The sequence below is a fragment of the Haplochromis burtoni genome, unplaced genomic scaffold (assembly GCF_018398535.1).
Source record: "Haplochromis burtoni strain Fernald_Lab_line unplaced genomic scaffold, NCSU_Asbu1 Contig_387, whole genome shotgun sequence".
Taxonomy (NCBI): Eukaryota; Metazoa; Chordata; class Actinopteri; order Cichliformes; family Cichlidae; genus Haplochromis; species Haplochromis burtoni.
In genome coordinates, this window is record NW_024582748.1 from 185,883 (window position 1) to 205,120 (window position 19,238).

Here is a 19,238-nt window from a genome sequence, read left to right on the forward strand (position 1 = left end):
AAAAAAAAAAAAAAAAGAATCGATAAGAGAATCGATAAAGAATCGAATCGTTAAACAGAATCGAAAATGGAATCGGAATCGTTAAAATCTTATCAATACCCATCCCTACTGCCAAGACCTCGGCCATCGTGTGCTGCCTGAACCACGAGACGCTGGAGTCCAACTGTATCCAGCTGGAAAATGGACTCCAGTCTTTTTACAGCACGCCTCTTTCACTTTTTTCTGGCCTTCACACTCCGATGGATGCGTCAGAGAGCAACTTAGTATCTTGGAAGGATAATTAGCACGCAGCCTGGAGCAGCCAGGGATCGAACCACCAACCTTGGATTAGTAGATGACCTGAGCTACCTCCCCCACCTTAGAGCACCCTCCTTCCCCAAGGGTGATGGGGATGAGGAAAATTCCCAGTTTACGCAGCCCAACATCAGCCTGCCAACGCATCAAACTACAACTGCTGCCCGAAACAAGAGACGCCAGAGTCCGAGCGAGCCGCTGGATCAGAACTCACTGAACTTCCCTGACGCCTTCTTTCATCTCGGCCGGTGCAGAGACAGTAACACAGCTGCCAGTTTCTATGGAGACAAACTAATACAATGGGTGTGACATCATGCACAGGTGAGACACAACAGGAAGTCTAATCAATATCCTCTATACCAATGAGCAATCAATAACAATGGAACAGAAACCTGAAACACACTGAGACAGGTGAGAGACAGACAGGTGTGATGTGTGGGGCGCAGGTGAGCTGTGGAGCAGGCGTACGGAGAGTCAGGAAAGTCATACTAACGTGGGCCGTGCGGCAGAGACACCACAGCAAAGATGCTGTCGCAGGCTGCAGGTGAAGAGGAGAAACACTGTGAGGAAGGGAGAGGAGTGGTGACATCATCCTGCAGAGAGGAGGTACGATGATGGAGGCAAGAGCGAGGAGAGGAGGTACGATGGTGGAGAGGAGCACCAGGGGAGGAGGCGCGATGCTGGAGGTGAGCGCGAGGAAAGGAGGCACGATGGTGGAGAGGAGCACAAGGAGAAGAGGCGCGATGGTGGAGGAGGCGCGATGGTGGAGGCGAGATGGTGGGGAGGAGCACAAGGAGAGTAGGCGCGATGGTGGAGGCGAGGAAAGGAGGCGCGATGCTGGAGGCGAGCGCGAGAAGAGGTGGCACGATAGAGGAGAGCGCGATGGTGGGGAGGAGCGTGAGGAAAGGAGGCACGATGGTGGGGAGGAGCGTGAGGAAAGGAGGCACGATGGTGGGGAGGAGCGTGAGGAAAGGAGGCACGATGGTGGGGAGGAGCGTGAAGAAAGGAGGCACGATGGTGGGGAGGAGCATGAGGAAAGGAGGCGCGATGGTGGAGGAGGCGCGATGGTGGAGGCGAGCGCGAGGAAAGGAGGCGCGATGCTGGAGGAGGCGCGATGGTGGAGGCGAGCGCGAGGAAAGGAGGCGCGATGCTGGAGGCGAGTGCGAGAAGAGGTGGCACGATAGAGGAGAGCGCGATGGTGGAGAGGAGCACCAGGAGAGGAGGCGCGATGGTGCAGAGGAGCACCAGGAGAGGAGGCGCAATGCTGGAGGTGAGCGCGAGGAAAGGAGGCGCGATGGTGGAGAAGACGAGGAGAAGAGGCGCGATGGTGGAGGAGGCGTGATGGTGGCGGTGAGCGCGAGGAAAGGAGGAACGCTGGAGGAGGAGGCGCGATGGTGGAGGCGAGATGGTGGGGAGGAGCGCGAGGAAAGGAGGCGCGATGGTGGAGATGAGTGTGAGGAAAGGAGGCGTGATGGTGGAGGCGAGTGTGAGGAAAGGAGGCGCGATGGTAGAGGCGAGCGCAAAGAGAGCGCGATGGTGGAGGCGAGATGGTGGGGAGGAGCGCGAGGAAAGGAGGCGCGATGGTGGAGGCGAGCGTAAGGAAACGCGGGAAGAACGTCCTGAAGCACAGCACGAGGGCGGAGCGCAGGTTGTCGCCGCCTCGTTCAGACTAAGAGGCTTACTTTGTGTCTGATTGGTCCTGCTGCTGCCGTGACCTGTTAGGGCCTCACAGGTGGACAGCAAACAGGAAGCCACAGTTCCAATCCAAAGACAGCGAATAGGGTTGTGTGGTCACATTCAATGCGTTCAATAATATCAGTGGGCAGGCTCAGTGTCAGTGTGAGTGGGCGGGTCTTACTGGAGTGGAATGGGCTGCTGGGTCCTTGCGGCGAGTCAAACACGCTGCCCACATCTGTGGAGCTGGAGGCGGCGGAGGCGGCGGAGGCAGGGGGCGGGGTCAGGGGGGTACGGGGAGAGTTGGGGGCAGAGGCCGGCGTCCCCTCGGACTCGCTGTCCGGGATGCGGCTGTAGCTGATCTTCCTGGGCTCGTTCTGGAGCGGCGTCGGATGTCTCATGGTGCCGGGCCGGGCCGAAGTGGGTCGGATCCCCGGAGACTTCAGAGGATAGGTGTACTTCTTCGCCTGCAGCAGGTGAGTTGATTAGTGTCATGCACGTCACACGCAATGCAACACGTGACATGACAAGGTGCTGCCACGCTCGTACTTACAAATCGAGGAGCCGATCGGAGCTGACGAGGTTCGATCTCCAGAGACTTGTGGAAGAGATAATCACTGAAGTCCTTCTCCGACAGGTCGCCCATTGGGTTCAGGTTCTCGAAGAACTTCTGCTCCACAAAGACAAAACAAATGCACGTCAACAACGAAAGACCACGCTCCAACCGCTGCTCCAGCCGCTGCTCCAACCACACTTCATTGGCTTCCTGTTAAATCCAGAATTCTCACATACAAGGTCTTAAATAATCAGGCCCCATCTTATCTTAATGACCTTGTAGTACCATATCACCCTATTAGAGCACTTCGCTCTCGCTCTGCAGGCCTACTTGTTGTTCCTAGAGTATTTAAAAGTAGAATGGGAGGCAGAGCCTTCAGTTTTCAGGCCCCTCTTCTGTGGAACCAGCTTCCAGTTTGGATTCAGGAGACAGACACTATCTCTACTTTCAAGATTAGGCTTCAAACTTTCCTTTTTGCTAAAGCATATAGTTAGGGCTGGACCAGGTGACCCTGAATCCTCCCTTAGTTATGCTGCAATAGACGTAGGCTGCCGGGGATTCCCATGATGCATGGGTTTTCTTTCTCTTCACTCACTATGTGTTAACAGACCTCTCTGCATTGAATCATATCTGTTATTAACCTCTGTCTCTCTTCCACAGCATGTCTTTATCCTGTCTTCCTTCTCTCACCCCAACCAATCACAGCAGATGGCCCCGCCCCTCCCTGAGCCTGGTTCTGCTGGAGGTTTCTTCCTGTTAAAAGGGAGTTTTTTCTTCCCACTGTTGCCAAAGTGTGTGTGTGTGAACAGAAGGTGAGGGGGTGTGTCCTCACTCTGATGTCACCCTCCACCCGCAGACAGTACGGCTGGTTCTGGTACTGCTGGATCTCTCCGGTGATCTCGGCCACTTTCCGTCTCTTGCTGAAGTTGATCAGATCTTTGCCGTGTCTGTGCAGGAAGTCGGGGTTTCCCTCCTCCGTTTTCAGGATGTTGGTCAGGTAGATTCCTGTCACACACACACATACAGTTATTTGACCTTCGAGCTGCATAGTTATCCATTAGAGATTGGTGAGAATTGAGTCACTGATAAATTGATTGACTGATAATACTACTAATCCCGAGGGAAATCATACCAAAGAAGGGGACGCAGGGGGGGTTGATGGAGCGCAGTTTAGCCAGGTACTTCTTGTAGTGGTCCTCGCTGAGCTCATGAGCGTCCTCCAGGATTTTTCTCTGACGACTCGGAATTTGCTGCAACCATAAACCGACATTTCTTCTTCTTCAAACACACGATGACGCTCACATTCTCTGTCAGCAGATTAAACTCAGATCCTTCTGATGTCAGTGACGTTCGTGGTCATTATTACCTCAAAGGTGTGATCCAGTCTGTACACGGGTGCAGAGTTCATGGCGCTGACGACCTCTAGGACGCCATTGAAATTGTTGAGCTCCTGAAACACCTGCAGGATTTCGATGATCCGGGAAAAGACAGCGACGCGTTCCTCCAGGTTCTCCGTCTCTACGATACACCTGCAGAGGAAGTACAGCTGACATCAGCCTGACGTACTTGTGGAGTTTAGTTACCGCACACTAGACCCCGCCCATGCCAAAGTAAGGCTTACTTTTCAAACCACAGGGTGAGGTTGGTGGTGTGTCGGATCATCCGTAACAGGTTGGGCGAGTGGATCTCTTTGTCCTCTTTGGTCCAGACGCTACCGACCAGCTCAGACGGTTGCACCGCCCTGCAGGTGGAGATCGGTGGTTAGATAACAGTGGGACAGGTGCCAGGCAAGACAGGCGCAGGGCGGAATGTTACCTGTAAAAGTCGGACTCGAGCAGGGTGAGCTGGCGGGCGATTTCGATGGGGTGCAGGGTCATAAGGTCGAAGTGCTCAGTGTCTCCGGGTTTGCAGATGTGCCATTCGATGGGAGGAGGGGAATTCTGGAAGGTGATGCTGTGACTCGGCACGCTCACCTGGACCTGCTTCTTCCTCTGGATGATCTTGGTGATTGACTCCACCCACTTCTTCATCGCCTTACCTGCGACATATGACATCATTTCCTTGCTCCAGCTGTTACACATTTGCACTGACTACAAGCTCTTATGTTTTCATATTCAGTTTTATCTTGTAAGAAAAGAATAGCTGACCTTTTTAAAACTCGGAATTTTGAAAAAGCGTTATCGTCTGTGCTGCACCTTTCTGAACACCTGTACATACCTTTGACTGAAGCAATGAAGTCCTCCATCTCGCTCAGAAGGAGAGGGTCTCTCTCAAAATCATAGAAGTGATGTTCGACCCAGTGGCGACAAACATTCAACACTCTGCAGGAGGACGAGGAGGACGACGACATTACTAAATTAAAGTCGCATCGTTTTCGATTTATTCCAAACTCGAGCAGAGTGTAAATGAAACTCAGAGAATGGGTGTGAGCAGGTGTCTCTTGTAGCAGGAGCGCTTCCTACCTGAGCTGAACAGGTTGGACAAACTCTTTCCGGAAGCGTTTGAGTTCAGCGCTGGGTGGCTGTTCTCCTCCCTCCGTCTGATTGGCGTCCGCCGGCTTTGGCTCCGGGATCTCAAACCTGAAAACATCAACATCACAGAGCTGAGAGCAGAAGCACACCTGTTGAGATCCACAGGTGTGCTTCTGCTGCGACCTCCCCACAGTCCACAAGGGGGCAGGAATATCGTCAAATTTCAGCCCATTGAAAGATGGTTTCCATTCCCAAAATGGAGAAAACTGGAACCATTAACAGAAGACCTCTGCTCCTCCTCCTCCTCCTCCTCCTCCTCCTCCGCCCTGCTCCTCACACTTTATTTGCTCCGATTGTCTGTGAAGGTTCTCAGTCCTCCAGGTCGTCGTCGTCTAGGCAGCTCAGAAAGAAAAGCACTTGGACTTCTTTGGGTTTTTTTTTAAGATTTAATTTAATTATTACATTTTAAAAACAAAAGCTCTTACAGAATAATTATGGCACAAAGTAAATATCTACAACTCATTACAATACGGTAAGTTATTGTGACTGCAGGAACACACTTAGGTGTATATTCTTGCATCCCAAGGATAACGTCATCTGGACTTCTTTAAATTCCTTGAAGATGTTTCAGAAGGTGGAGTCCCAGATTTAAGCCCTCTGGGAGTGTCTCCCCAGAGGGTCCTGGACCCCCTATTGAACCTCCCCTAATCACACGAGGATCCAGGTCATCGTAGACCCCCTAACCCCTGTGAGGTGGTATCAGGTGAACCCGCTGTGAAACCTAGCCCCACCCTATCATGTGACTTACTGAGGTCAGATGGCCCAGGAAGTGAGTGGGCGTTAAGGCATCTGGGAAGGATCTCAGACTGGATTATAGATGGCAGACAGTTGGTGTGGTAAGCCCCGCCCTCTGTTCAAAGATGGTCGTACACAGTGGACATAGATGCTGATCAGGCAGATGATCAATAGGGGGTCCAGGACCCTCTTGGGGGACGCTCCCATAGGGCTTAAATCTGGGACTCCACCATCTGGTCTCAGAACTGAAGACGCTTCTGGGATGAAACGTCTTCAAGGAACTTAAACAAGTCCAGATGCTTTTCTGTCCGAGCTCCTTCAATGTGCTCCGATTGGTTCTCCAGACTCATATGAAATTGCGTGTAAACAATATGTGTTGCTAGGCAACCAGAGACAAGCTGAGGTGTAAATATGAGCCAGTCTGCTGTATATATGGTTCTATTTGTTTAAATGATAAATAAACCCAATAACACACGAGACGACGGGGTTTTAATGAAACCGCTGTGTGAGAGCAAGCGTTCTGATTGGTCACTGTGCCTGGCAGGTAAGCTCACCTCTCTATGAGCAGGTCCAGCAGCTCACGAGGTTTGCAGAATGATCTGTAGGTGGTCAGAAAAGTCCGGACGAAGTTTGGATCTGAAGGAAAAAACACGAGCTGATCAGTGAGGGATCAGATCAATCAGCCTAGTTCATTAGCAGGCCTCTGGAGAACTTGGAGGTCATTTAGCCGTTTAAATCAGCTGACATGTCTAAAACCTGCAGGACACCGGCACAGTCGGCGCCCACATCGCCCCCAAGTCTCACCTCGCTGCCACGTTGAAACTCAAGCTACAGGTCAAGAAGCTAAAACAGCAGCAGTACGACATCTCACCTGTGTGACATCACGCCTCACCTGCGTACATGTGGAAGGTGAGTCTCTCGATCAGCTTCAGGACAGTCCCCGCCTTGATGATGGGAATGCCGGACTTGGACTGGACGTTCTCCTCGAACACGACGTTCTCCTCGGAGTCGGGCTCGGCGAAACGGTACACCTCGGCGCCCGGGAGTCTCATCTGCTCCTCCTTCTCCTCCTGCAGCATGGCAGTGTCCAGCATGCGCTCCAGCGTGCTGCGGTACTGCAGCGAGATCAGCGCCGCCATCCAGCCGTTCTTCTCCTCTGCAGACTTGGCGGCGAACACCACACTGTTGCCATCTTTCAGGATGATCTCGAAGGCGTGGCGGTACTCGCCCTCCTTGTCATCTTTGTCGTTGATCTGAACTTTGCGCATGAAGAACTTTTCTTTGAGGCGGTACTCCGCGGTAGAACTGGCACCAGGCAGCCGCGGCGGGCCATGATTAGACTTGCAGCAGATCATCAGGCCATCGAACAGGAAGATGTGGCGTTCGTGTTTGGCGCCGACGCGGGTCAAGGTACCCTCCATGATGAACTCATTGCAGCACTGGCCGATGTCCTTCCCCTCCCAGCCGTCGATGTTCTTTTGGATCTCGTTCATCTTCTTGATGGCGAGGTGCTTACCCTTCATCTGGTGGCAGTAGAAACGGCACGCCGACTCGCTGCACGCCACCACACAGGAGTGAGAATATGTAGAAGAAGAAGAAGAGTTAGTGAGGAGGATGGAGAGGGCAGGGCTCGCAAAATCACTAGCCCGACGTCCCGGGGCTAGCGATTTTTCCAGTCGGGCTACCAAAATCTATCTCTGCCCTGCCCGTCGGCCTATCGCAGGAAGGAAAAATATATGTCAATGCTTTTGCATTCTTTCGGAAATGTAGCTGGGTAATTATGTCATTGGCATCGGTGAGCCACTGTCAATATGTGACATATTGAAATCGCGTTTGAATTTGCGCTTGTTTTTTGCTTTCACTTTGCAATCGCGCGAACTGTGTATAGAGAGCGACAGCACTGATCTGTGAGTGATGATAATTGTGCACCAATTCCTCTGCATCTTCCGGGCAAGGACAGAGAGACTCAAGAGGAGCTTCTATCCCCAAGCCATCCGTGCCCTAAACACACACACCCGCCCTCTCACATCATCTATAATTGACTGAGACAGGACTCTTCCAGACACTAAACCAAGGCACAATGTACATTTCAATTCCTTTAATTTTAAATATGTTTATATTGTCTATCCTGTAAAATAGTCAGATGTCTATTCATATTAATGTACAGAATTCACCTGCTTGCTGCTACTACTGAATCACCCAATATACTATAATGCTTCCTCTAGGTGTGGGGTGTATATCAGTTCTACTATGACATTCAGTGTAGTTCTATATAGTGTAGTATAAAATATATATATATATATATATATAAATGTTCTTCCTCTCACCCCCCCCCCCCCCCCCCCCCCCCCCCCCCTCTCCCCCCCCCCCCCCCCCCCCCCCCAATTATTTTTGCACATGTCGAGGAGCGTGTCAGGCTACATTTCACGTGTGTTAGTGATGATAATTTGTGCACCAATTCCTCTGACATCGTCTTATTAATCGTTAGCTTACTATGCAAACATGACAAGTGAAATCTCCCGCAGCTTAAACATGTGAGAGGTTGATCGCGCAGAGAATCGCTGAGCTTATGTGAGTGCGTGTGTAAAAGCAGCAGGATATATATTTTAGTTCTGCTGAGCCAAATAAGACAGGTCAGGGTGAAGAAGTGACAGCCAAAGAAAAGCTTACCACAAAACGGAAAGTTATGACAAATCAGACTATAAGGCAAAAAGAAAGTGCAGCTTTATGGTTTCATGGACAAAAGAATTTCTGTGGCTGCAATATGACGAGCTAAATAATAACCAGGGCTGCACATAAGTGGTCCGCAGGTGCGCATTCGCTGGCAATGATGAACGCACAGATGTGGTGCAGAATGTGCCGTGAAAATCCCACTCTAGGACAAAAACAGCCTTTATATGGACGCAAACGCGCGCTTGCAACTTCTTATCTGTGCGCGTCTTTTATTTTGACAGCGAATGCGCACATGCGGACCACTTATGTGCACCCGTGTAAATAACATAATGTTCTGCCGGGTGTGTTGTTGGTTTTCTCTCGATTTCTGAGTCGACAAGCGCCTTTGTTACTGGGACCAGTCATTTTAAGAAAGGCCCCCATTAGAACCCATGAGAAATGCAAGAAAAGCATTATTGCTCAGTCTGCAATATCTTTCCCAGAACAAACACCAATTGCAAATAACATACTAAAAATAAACCTGAAAAATCTGTTTAGAACAGCTACTATGTTGCAAAGAGTGAACTACCACTGGCACAATGTAGCAGTCTTTGCAAACTTCAAAAAGCAAATGGCCTCGATCTTGGTTCCACTTGTCTCTTACCCGTGACTTCAGTGGAAATTTCAAATTCAGGATCTGACACAGACTGATTCATGTCCTACACAGTTCTTACAAGTTCATAGAAATTTCTGTTCAATTAGAACCAAGTATTTGAGTTGATGATTGTAATTTTTATACAATGTTGTAATTTGTTTTTCAACAATTTTTTGATTGATGTTTTGTTTCTAATATTATACATTAAAGTATAATATTGTAACGGAAACAAAACATCAATCAAAAAATTGCTCTCTCTTTTATTCGAGCTACTTAAATTTATTTTGGGCTACCAAAAACTGAAGAGGCGCTGCCCGAAGGGCTACCAGGGGTTTTGAAATTTTGTGAGCCCTGGAGAGCCAGAGGGGGCGGGTCTCTGTGTGATTTCAGTGAGAAACACATTTAAGGAAATCACGGGACTTTCACAATAAAAGCAGCAGCTGTATAGCAGCTCTTGAAGTTATGAGCTGAGGTCAGAGTTACACGTTTCACTTCCTGTCAGCTGCTGCTTTCTTCCTGTGCGTCACACAGACATACGTGATCAACATTTTTGATCAGCTACAGATCGCTAAATTATTGGAAGTTAGTTCACTGCTAATAGAGCTGCTCACTCATCATTGGGTTGGTTGAGGAGGTCAGGCTTTGTACAAACCAGCAAAGCTGCAGCGACAACAGGAAGTGAGGTCACAGCAGGCCGACTCGGACCTCAGCTGGGACAAACCGCCACGCTGTGACAGAGACACAGTGACATCGTCATTAATGAGCACGTGTATTATCAATGGCAGTACTGGGTTCTGATCAATGTGTGAAAAACACCAATGTGATGTCATCAGGATGTGAACCCTGCAGGCGTGAGGAAGCAGCGCTGATCAGACGCATTGACGGCCCTGCAGGTCTGATCGATTGGACGACCTGAGAGCGGACGGACTGCTGCTTTATTCGCTGAGCCTGTTGTTCCTGCGAGCTGCTCACTAATCACATTATAACTTAAACCCCCGAGGTATGTGGAGGCGGGGCTTCACCGGGCTGCAGCAGCACCTCGACCACATTTACTTCCCTCACCCAGGGCCTGCCTCCAACACCAGGCGTTTACCTACTGATATTTATCTGCCCCCACCAGTGACCATCAGTATAACTCTGAACCCATCGGCCGGCACCGACCTTCATTATTGGCTTTTATGCATCTCTACCCCACACCATCCACCTGCCTCCATCCACCTGCCTTTGGTCATTCATTACCAGCCTTATCTGCATGATTTGTGCAAGGATCCATCCAGCTGTGACTTTCAGCTTTAATAAGAAGTTTAACCAAAGTAGTGCACGGAGTAATGAGCGCCTCACCTGAGCACCGAGCACCGAGCACGTCACCCAGTCAGCTCTGAACATGGCAGCAAGTGCTCAACTGTCGATGACTAAAACCTGACACCTGCACTTCAGTCTCAGCGGGACGGATTTAAAAATCTGTTGTTCAGAGTTATGAAACACATCTTTGTCTAACCAGCAATGAATCCAACTGCACCACCAGTTCTATCTCCCTCCACCCGCCTCCACCCGCCTCACAGGCTCATATAAATCTTTTCCAGCTCTTCTGTAACTCGTCAGTGAAGAGTTGGAGGACGGCGGTCTGCGCTGTATTCAGGTCAGTTTATCAGCCAGACAGGTGGTGCTCAGCCACAGAGGGAAACACCTCCACCTCCTCAGAGTTAGGGTGGAACAAAAACTTCTGTGCTCTGACCAATCAGACACGGAGATTCGGACGCCGTTTCCGCCAGGCTATGGAGAAGAGGGAGCATGCAGCATGCAGTTCAAAGCAGCATCCCTGCTTGTGGGCGGGGCATCAGTTTAACCACACCTCCATTACATTTCTCGTATCATCATTTCTTCTGAGCCTGATGCTGAACGCTCCACGTCTCAAACTTAAAACCAGCCAATCCCCTCGTTAGCTGTTGGGTCCTTAGCATCGACTGCTACAAACAAAAACACTAACAGGTCGTATCTAAGCCGCTTTTCTCCAGTTTACCTCCACCGCTCTTTGTCTACCACCATCACGCCTACAGGAAAACACGAGAGAACAAAGAGAGGTCACCTACGTCCTCATGTCCGCCTGCCAGTCATCGACCGTGGGTCCTCCGCCTGCTCGTTTGTCGTGTAATAAAGGAGAAACTTTACTGAGCGGGCGGCAGCAGCAGCTTTCCCCTCTCTCTCTCTCTGAGCTCTTTTCTTTCTAACAGAGAACAATAAGCTGCCCTCGCGCTTACGCCACTTCCTCCAAACACCGCCACCCCCCCACCGGCGACCCTAACGAACCCTCCCCTCCCCATCCTGCTCTATTTTGGTCCAAAGGGAAACGCAGAGGATGGGCGGAGTCCCACCCACAGTGTTTGTGCAGAGTGCGAGCTGCTGCCCGGCAGTTACAGCTGAACTCGGCCGGTTCTGGTTCTGTCCTGGCTCCGCTCGGGGATCTCACACTCAGGTGTGAAGGCTGACTCTTTGCCATGAACAGGTGAAGTGGCAGTCCTCATGTGGTCTACACGCCTGACACTGATTATTAGTTATTGATGAACAGGTAAAGATCAATAACCTGCTGTCGGTCATGAGGTTCTTATTATCATTTCTACTCATGCCCTCTGCTCGTCCATCGCGCACGTGTGTGTCTGTGTGCGTACCTGAGCCTCCTCTTGGCCAGGCTCCTGGAGCAGATCCTCTCCATGCTGCTCTGCAGGTTGAGCAGAGCCGTGATGGCCTGTTTCAGACACTCTTTATCCTCGTCATCCTGACTCTTCTCCTCCAGTTGCTGTGGAAACAGAGAGGGGAGGGGCTAACTACCTCCATCAGACAGAGAACTAAGAACAAAACCTGTGCTGTCCAATCAGAGTCCAGGACTCCCTCTGCCCCCCGTGAGCCCTCAGCTGTGAAATAATCTGCACTACATGACTGGAGGCATTTCAGAGATTTGCCCTCAGAGGGGCAAAGCCTCTTACGGCCGCAGTGGAAAGTCCCAGACCTGGACCGGCTCCACGGGAGACTGGTGCGTGCCATCACCGCACCTGACTGGGTTCACCTGGGACCAGTTTCCTGTGCTCAGCCACTGCCGGCCTGCAGGGAATGCTCTGTGGCAGGATACCGCCACATCATAAAGCGGTGCTATGACCAGGTTTGATACAGGTATAGTGCGTGTATAAGGCAGGTGAGTTACAGGTGCACTTGTGTGTTCGGCATCGCCTCTGTTGATCTCTGCGGGTGGAAGCGTGCAGAAACGCGCAGCGGGATTTAACACACATGTACAAACGTCTCTGTCAGGAGACTCACCTTGAGGATCTCGAACAGGTGCAGGCAGTGGTAAACAGGTGTGAGCAGCAGCCTGGGCAGAACGTACTGAACGGCCTCTTTAAAGCCCTCGCAGATGGACTGCAGACAGACACACAGACAGACGCTTCATCATCAGCGGTCACGTGACCCGCTGCACACGCCGATCTCTATCAACACGCTGCACACCTGAGCAGAGGTTCGTCTCACATGATAATCAGCTGACGTTGCACCCGCTCGTCTGTTTGTCTTATGACATCAGAGGAAAGGTGGCTCCGCCTGTGAAAGCGCGCTCATTGGCTAACGACTTGTGATTGACAAGTCGTTAGCCAACGAATGTGCAGGAAACACTACAGGCTGTATTTTTTTATTTAACTGATCCCAGAACCTCCCAGAGGTCAAAGGTCAGAAAAGTCTGCTTTCACCTTCTCTGACAGAACCATTGTAATCAGAGTACTGGCCTCACCTGCAGGTGGAAGGAAGCTCCAGGTTTGGACACCTGACTGAGGAAGTGTTCATGGAAGCCAGAGCGCAGCATGTCCTGAGCGTACGTCTCATAGGGGTCGAAAGCCAACTCCTGCCAATCAAAGCTCACGTCATTCTCAAGCAGACAACCGATCGATCAACAGATCAATCCACAGGCGTACAGACCTCAGCCAGGTCCTCGAAGCAGCTCCCCACCAGAGGATGAGGACTTCCCTCGCCGGTCATTTCCACCGTGTCCTCGATCAGACCGAGCAGCTTCACCGTCACCTCGTGGATATCCAGGATCCGACTGAAGATGCTCTCCACATCCTGCAATCGATCAGAGACTCATCAATTACACCAACCTGAGAATGTCACGGATCAAACACGTCGTCGTCACTCACAACAGAATCACCAATCACCAGACCAGTTAGTGATGTCACCGGTGGACATACGTGCTGGGAGAAGAGCATGGAGTTGGAGTTGAAGGGCTCCCTGAACACCCTGATGATCAGGTTGAGCTGCCTCAGGTACTGCCGACAGTCCGCCATGAAGCTCTTCACCAGCTCGTAGTAACTCTGCTCCTCATTGGCTGACGGCTCCTCATCCATTAGCGGGAAGCCGCTGATGTCCTCCTCGTCCTGGTGAAACATGTTCATCAACACCTGCACAGCGACACACAGACCTACAGGTGAGACACGCAGAGTTTAAAGGTTCCTCCAAACCATGAGACGGACTGAGCGGCTGCACGGTGTGGAGCTTTCACTGGACTGTGTTGTATTTTGCTGTGTGCGTGTGCGTGTGCGACCTTGTCGGCACACATGGCCACGGTGATATCCTGCTGGGAGATCTCATAGTGTCGAATGTTCCTCACGTAATTTCCTGCCAGCTTCAGGATGTCCGCAGAGATGTACTCCAGGACGGCGACCATGTACACGGACACCTGGTGGTCGATCTTATAGCCCAGCACCTCCTAAAGCACAGCACCGTGGTGAACACACTCAAGGCACCATGGGAAATTTGCGTAAGCCATATGATGAAGAAATGTACCTTGAGCAGGGGATGGATCTTATCAACAGGCAGCGCCAGCGGGTTCCTCCTCCTCCTCTTCTCAATGGCACTCTGAGCATCACTGAGTGCCCACTTATCGATCGGGTGAGGAAAACTCTTCTGCACGCGCTCCTGGAGAGAAAAGGGGCGGGTTCAGGACACGAAGCGGACTCCGGTAGCCCGCACGCCTTGGCTGGGCCAATATGAACCAAACAACACCTGATCTGAGCAGGGCTGTGCGATATGACGAAATGAAAACATCTTTCATATAATACACTATCGTTTGTTTCACGGTGACGCAAAATCCACTGTTTATGGATGCGGGGACAGAGAATCCCAGCACGACCAGTTTAGACGAGGCAGAACCAGGTAGCTGCAAACAGACGGACCAGTCCACACAAATCCAGGACCTTATTCCTAAACGAGGGCCGCCTCTGTTGCGCGGACACAGTTTGGTTATGAAACGTCTGACACGGAAAACTGCACAATGTAAGTTCTGGCACAAAGCGGCGCCACCTCAGACTCGAACAGCACAGAGCTCTTCTCAGTAGGGCTGGGACAACGCGTCGACGTAATCGATTACGTCGACACAAAAAATACGTCGACGTAAAAAAATCTGCGTCCATGCGTCGTCACTTTCAAAAAAAGACATGGCGGCAGCGAGTAGGGGAATCATGACTGAGGCAGTTGCAGTCAACTTAAATCACTCCACCCGAACACGCAGTCCTACAGTATGGGGATATTTTAACAGAAAAGGAAGTGATTCAGTCGTTTGCCAGCTTTGTGAGGTGGAAATGGCCTATCATAAAAGCACAACGGCTATGCACCAGCACCTCAAACGACGGCATCCAGGAGCAGCTTCTGCAAAGGACAAACCACCGTAAGTTTAACTTTTTTACTAACGCTAGTTTTTACCCGTTAATTCATCCAGACCCCCCACGTAGACGTACACTCACTCATAGACACAGATAAACACCCAACCTCCGTAAATGCAAAACTCATTTAAGCTGCTGAGCAGTAACATATAGCAGCTGCTGTTGTTATTGTTTTTTTGGTTTGTGGCCCATGCTGGCAAAATGAGTCGGAATGCGCGCAGGCTGATTATCAGAATCGGCGAAAGACAAAAATGTGAGACAGCGAATTGGCCGCAGGAGAAATGTTAACAAGGATAATGCACCACCTGCTAAACGTAGCCGTCGTGGACACTTTACAACATTGTTAAAGTGCTTGCAAAAGCAAAATGACAATGAACTCTTGATTTGTCAAATTTAATGTGTTTCATCCTATTTGAACGCTGTTTTTATACATAATGCTTCTCCAGCTTGATCTTATAGGTCAAAGTTATGCCATCTAATGACTAGAAAGCAGTGCACCAGTAAAGGTGCCATCAGCTATGGCTGTTTAAACGTTATCTTTTCCAGCCATCATGATTACTGCATATCATATGTTCAACATTGGGGATTATTATTAACCTCTTACTGTTATGCTATGAAAGCACATGGCATAACAGTGTGTGTGTGTGTGTGTATCTATCTATCTCAACCAGATCCTTATCAAATTATTTTGATATTATGCTTTCCATATAATTATTTTGTAATTATTCGAATTCATCTGTGTGCTGTGTGTGATTTATGATTTCAGGAATAAACAGAAAAGTCTGGAGGACTACTGTCAGAGAAGAAGTACACCATGCACCCCCCAGGAGGTGGCTGTACTTACTGAGAGCGTCTTAGCTATGATTTTAAAAGACAAGAGACCACTTGCTGTGGGTGAGGGATTCAAAGAAATGCTGACCACTTTCCAACCAGGTTACACTCTGCCGTCTAGCGTCATTTTACAAGCATGATGGAGAGAAAGTATGAAACTTCAGTGGAGAAACTAAGGAATGAACTAAAAAAAGCCACATCCAAAATCTCCCTTACCACTGATGCTTGGACAAGTCTGGTCACAGAGTCCTACTTAGGGGTAACTTGTCATTTCATTATTTGTTCAAAGACGCCATTGCTGCTGTTTGTATATTATTAATTTTTTGCTATGATTTCCTTTGTTATATTTGTTTTGCAAAACATTTAATTTTTTGTTAAAAACAGAAGATTGTAGTACAATGTTATTGTGGATTTTGTTTTGTGAATGAAGAGCACTTTTTGGCAGAAAGCAAAGTGAATGTTACATTTTGTTTGTTTAAAGACACCATTGTTGCTATTTATTTGAAATGTTTTGTTAACTTTTCCTTAATTTTATATATGTTTGCACATTTCATTTCTTGTTAAATGCTATCTCTATTGTATTGATTGTACGACCTCTACAACTTTATTTTGCAATTTTTTTTTATTAAAAGGTCTTCAAATGAATAAATTTGTTTTTCATTTATATACATAAATTAATAAATGTGAAATTGCTATACAAGTCAAATAATGGGGAAAAAATCGTTAATCGAATCGAAATCGAATCGGATTGAAAAATGAATCGTTAGATTAATCGATGCATCGAAAAATTAATCGCTAGATTCATCGATTAGGAAAATAATCGTTTTGCCCAGCCCTACTTCTCAGGTGACAGAGAGTGGAGAGAGTTTACGGACGAGAAGCAACAAAGAGCCGTCAGGTGCTCCAAACCAACCTCAGACTCAAACGCTACAACGGGCACAGCACGCAGCACGCCGTGTAGAAAGACTCACAAAGAAAATGGCGGCCGTTACAACTTCTATCTAAAAATAGATGGTTTCATGCATCGGTCAGAACACTCCGCTGAAAATGCCTCACACGGGTCGAGTTACAGAAAAAGCACATTTAGTGACAGATGAGGTTATCGGGAGATAACCGGGTCATATCGCACGGCCCTTGATCTGATGTGGTTTCTGGGTTGAAGCCATGGGTATAGTTGATCACACGGCACAGCACACCTGTCCTGTGCTCTGAGTGGATAAAGGGAGCCAATAACCCGAGGTTATTCTGTCATCACGGCTCGGTTATTGACAGGTCTCTTGATTCAACTTATTTATATAATCACAGCAACAGTCGCCTGAAAGCGCTTTACGCTGTGAGGTAAAGAGCAGTACAGAGAAAACTCTGTGCGCAGGCTGACGGTGGGAAACAGGAAGAAACCTGCCTAACGATAAGCTCCGCCTGGCTTCACAAAAGTGGATTTTACAAACTGGAGACTCTGACTGCGCTCGGGCGTTTCTGGAGAACCGCCTCCTGTCCTAAATCCTTGATGTCATCCAAGAACCGGAGTCACATCCATGATTCAAACGCTGAGCTGTGCTGTGGACGATGAGGAAAAACAAAGGAGCGCCATGACGACGTGACGCATCAGGTCCACTGACCCAAAGAAGAGGAGCGCCATGTTTGGTGAGGAGCAGGCCAGTGGATTCTGTGATCCTGCACAGACCAGACCACAGATGGACCTGCGAGCAGCTCCGGGACCACTGAGGCGAGGAAGAACGAGTGCTGGGAACACGCAGATGCACAATGAAGTCAGTGCCATCAATACTCTAGGAGGCGTGAGCTGAAACGGTGCGTTCTATTACTCAGGTAACGGCACTTGTGCGGCGATTAACCCTCGGTGTTCACACCTGCTCGGCAACAATCACAAGGAACCGGGACGACGAGTATCGGTCACAGTACTGACGAGTACTGGTATCGAGAGGTAGTACTGACTTACATCCTTACACCTGTCCAGGTGTGCGGTGCAGCCGGTCGGCAGCTGTGCTTTTCACTAGACCGTCTGCTGCTTGGTCACATGTCCAGCACTTACACGACATCATGTCCTGTCACATGATGCAGCCTGAGGGATCATGTGACCTCTGTGAGCGCGATCAACGGATGGCACGTGTCACCAAACACGAACACACACAGGATGTGAGTCTGAGGAACGGTCAGGGGTCAAAGGTCAGGGGTCAAAGGTCAAATATCAGGGATCGGGTTGAGGATTAAAACGCCAACAGCGTGGCGTTTTGTTTTTTTTCCCAGACAGCACCTCGTTAAGTCATCGCAGCCGTCGATCCCACCTCGGCCTCACAGTGATGTCATCATCAGGAACTCATGTGATTGGCTGTTCAGCTGCTTCCAGCTGACTTCTGACGCAAACATCAAAACTTTATTTAAATGGTAAAAATGACAGTAAACACAGAAAGAACCTGGTGTGCATTATCGTTATCGTCTCACCTCGACGTCCTGGCACGTGCGCGGCTGAGCCTGACACAGCATACTGAGCAGCTGCAGGATCAGCTCCTCCACGTACTGCAGCGCCTCCTGCTGGGACACCAGGTTAGGATGCACCTGGTTCAGTACCTGAACACACACACACACACAGATCAGTCATAGCGTCATTGACAGCTCGTGGCTTCCTGACAGTTACTAATAAATGTGCCGGGCAGCTCATGAATGCGACGTTTACAAATGTCTCAGCGTTTACAGATTTTAGATATTTAAGTTTGGAAGGACGAGACATTTGAAATCAGGAATTCAGGTCATAAATGCAGAAGAAGCTGCTGAATGTGATTGGAACTGGACATTATTATTACCTTCCAACATAAAGCGCCGTCGTTGTCATTTCGTGCTTTATAAATAAAACTGAAATCCTCACTGCACAGTTTTGCACAAACTGTAAATACCAAACGATTGTTAATATTTAATACTTTGGTATTTTTATATTATTATTATTATTATTATTTTCCTTCTTTGATTTAGCTGTACACTTTCTAATGTTCATGTAAAGCTGAGGAAGAATTTCATTACAGTTAAATGTTCCAATACTGTTTCTCTGTATAAGACAATAAAACTTGAATCCACGATTGTAAACGTGATCCACTCAGGATCTGCAACTCAGACAGTTTGCTGATCTGTTCCGGAGCACATGCTCCCGTTCTGGGTCGAGCCGCTGAAAACGATTCAGGTGATTGTCAGTGGAAAAACCTGCCGACGCTCCGAAGCCTCAAAATGCTGTCTAAATGACTGAGCTTCAATCTGTGAATGCATTTCAAAATGAAATGTAATCAGATTACAATCACACTGTCTGCTAGAGCAGGGCGATATGACCAAAAATATTTATCACGATATACATTTGAAAATTTGCAATAACGATATAACTGACTAATGCTGGGCCATATTATACCGTTCACGGTAACACCGGTGTAATGTTGGGCAACGATAAGAAAATGAAATATGGCGATAGAATATGGGTAAAACGCGCATGCGCAGTGCCTTTGTTTTCATGCGCACATGGGGGCGAAGGAGAACGAGAAGGGCAGATCGTTGAATGAAACTGATGAACCAGAACTGGTTTGTAAAATGCTGCAGCTTCAGTGGTGTGGAACTGG

The 19,238-nt window shown here is 49.1% G+C and overlaps 1 protein-coding gene across 1 annotated transcript in view; it reads right to left on the bottom strand.

The window, feature by feature from the left end:
• Positions 1-18,210, bottom strand: part of LOC102293046 (son of sevenless homolog 1) — a gene marked incomplete at its 5' end in the record, with an annotated part of 61,203 nt that extends 42,993 nt beyond the window's left edge. The window contains 20 exon segments of the mRNA XM_005944446.2: positions 788-832; positions 2,153-2,435; positions 2,522-2,638; positions 3,357-3,529; positions 3,657-3,774; positions 3,891-4,053; positions 4,146-4,265; positions 4,340-4,562; positions 4,742-4,845; positions 4,987-5,103; positions 6,345-6,426; positions 6,683-7,344; positions 11,764-11,891; positions 12,407-12,505; positions 12,870-12,980; positions 13,055-13,198; positions 13,324-13,533; positions 13,677-13,841; positions 13,919-14,050; positions 18,085-18,210. Of these exon segments, the coding sequence (XP_005944508.2) occupies positions 788-832; positions 2,153-2,435; positions 2,522-2,638; positions 3,357-3,529; positions 3,657-3,774; positions 3,891-4,053; positions 4,146-4,265; positions 4,340-4,562; positions 4,742-4,845; positions 4,987-5,103; positions 6,345-6,426; positions 6,683-7,344; positions 11,764-11,891; positions 12,407-12,505; positions 12,870-12,980; positions 13,055-13,198; positions 13,324-13,533; positions 13,677-13,841; positions 13,919-14,050; positions 18,085-18,210 (3,322 nt within the window).
• Positions 18,211-19,238: the final 1,028 nt, after the last annotated feature.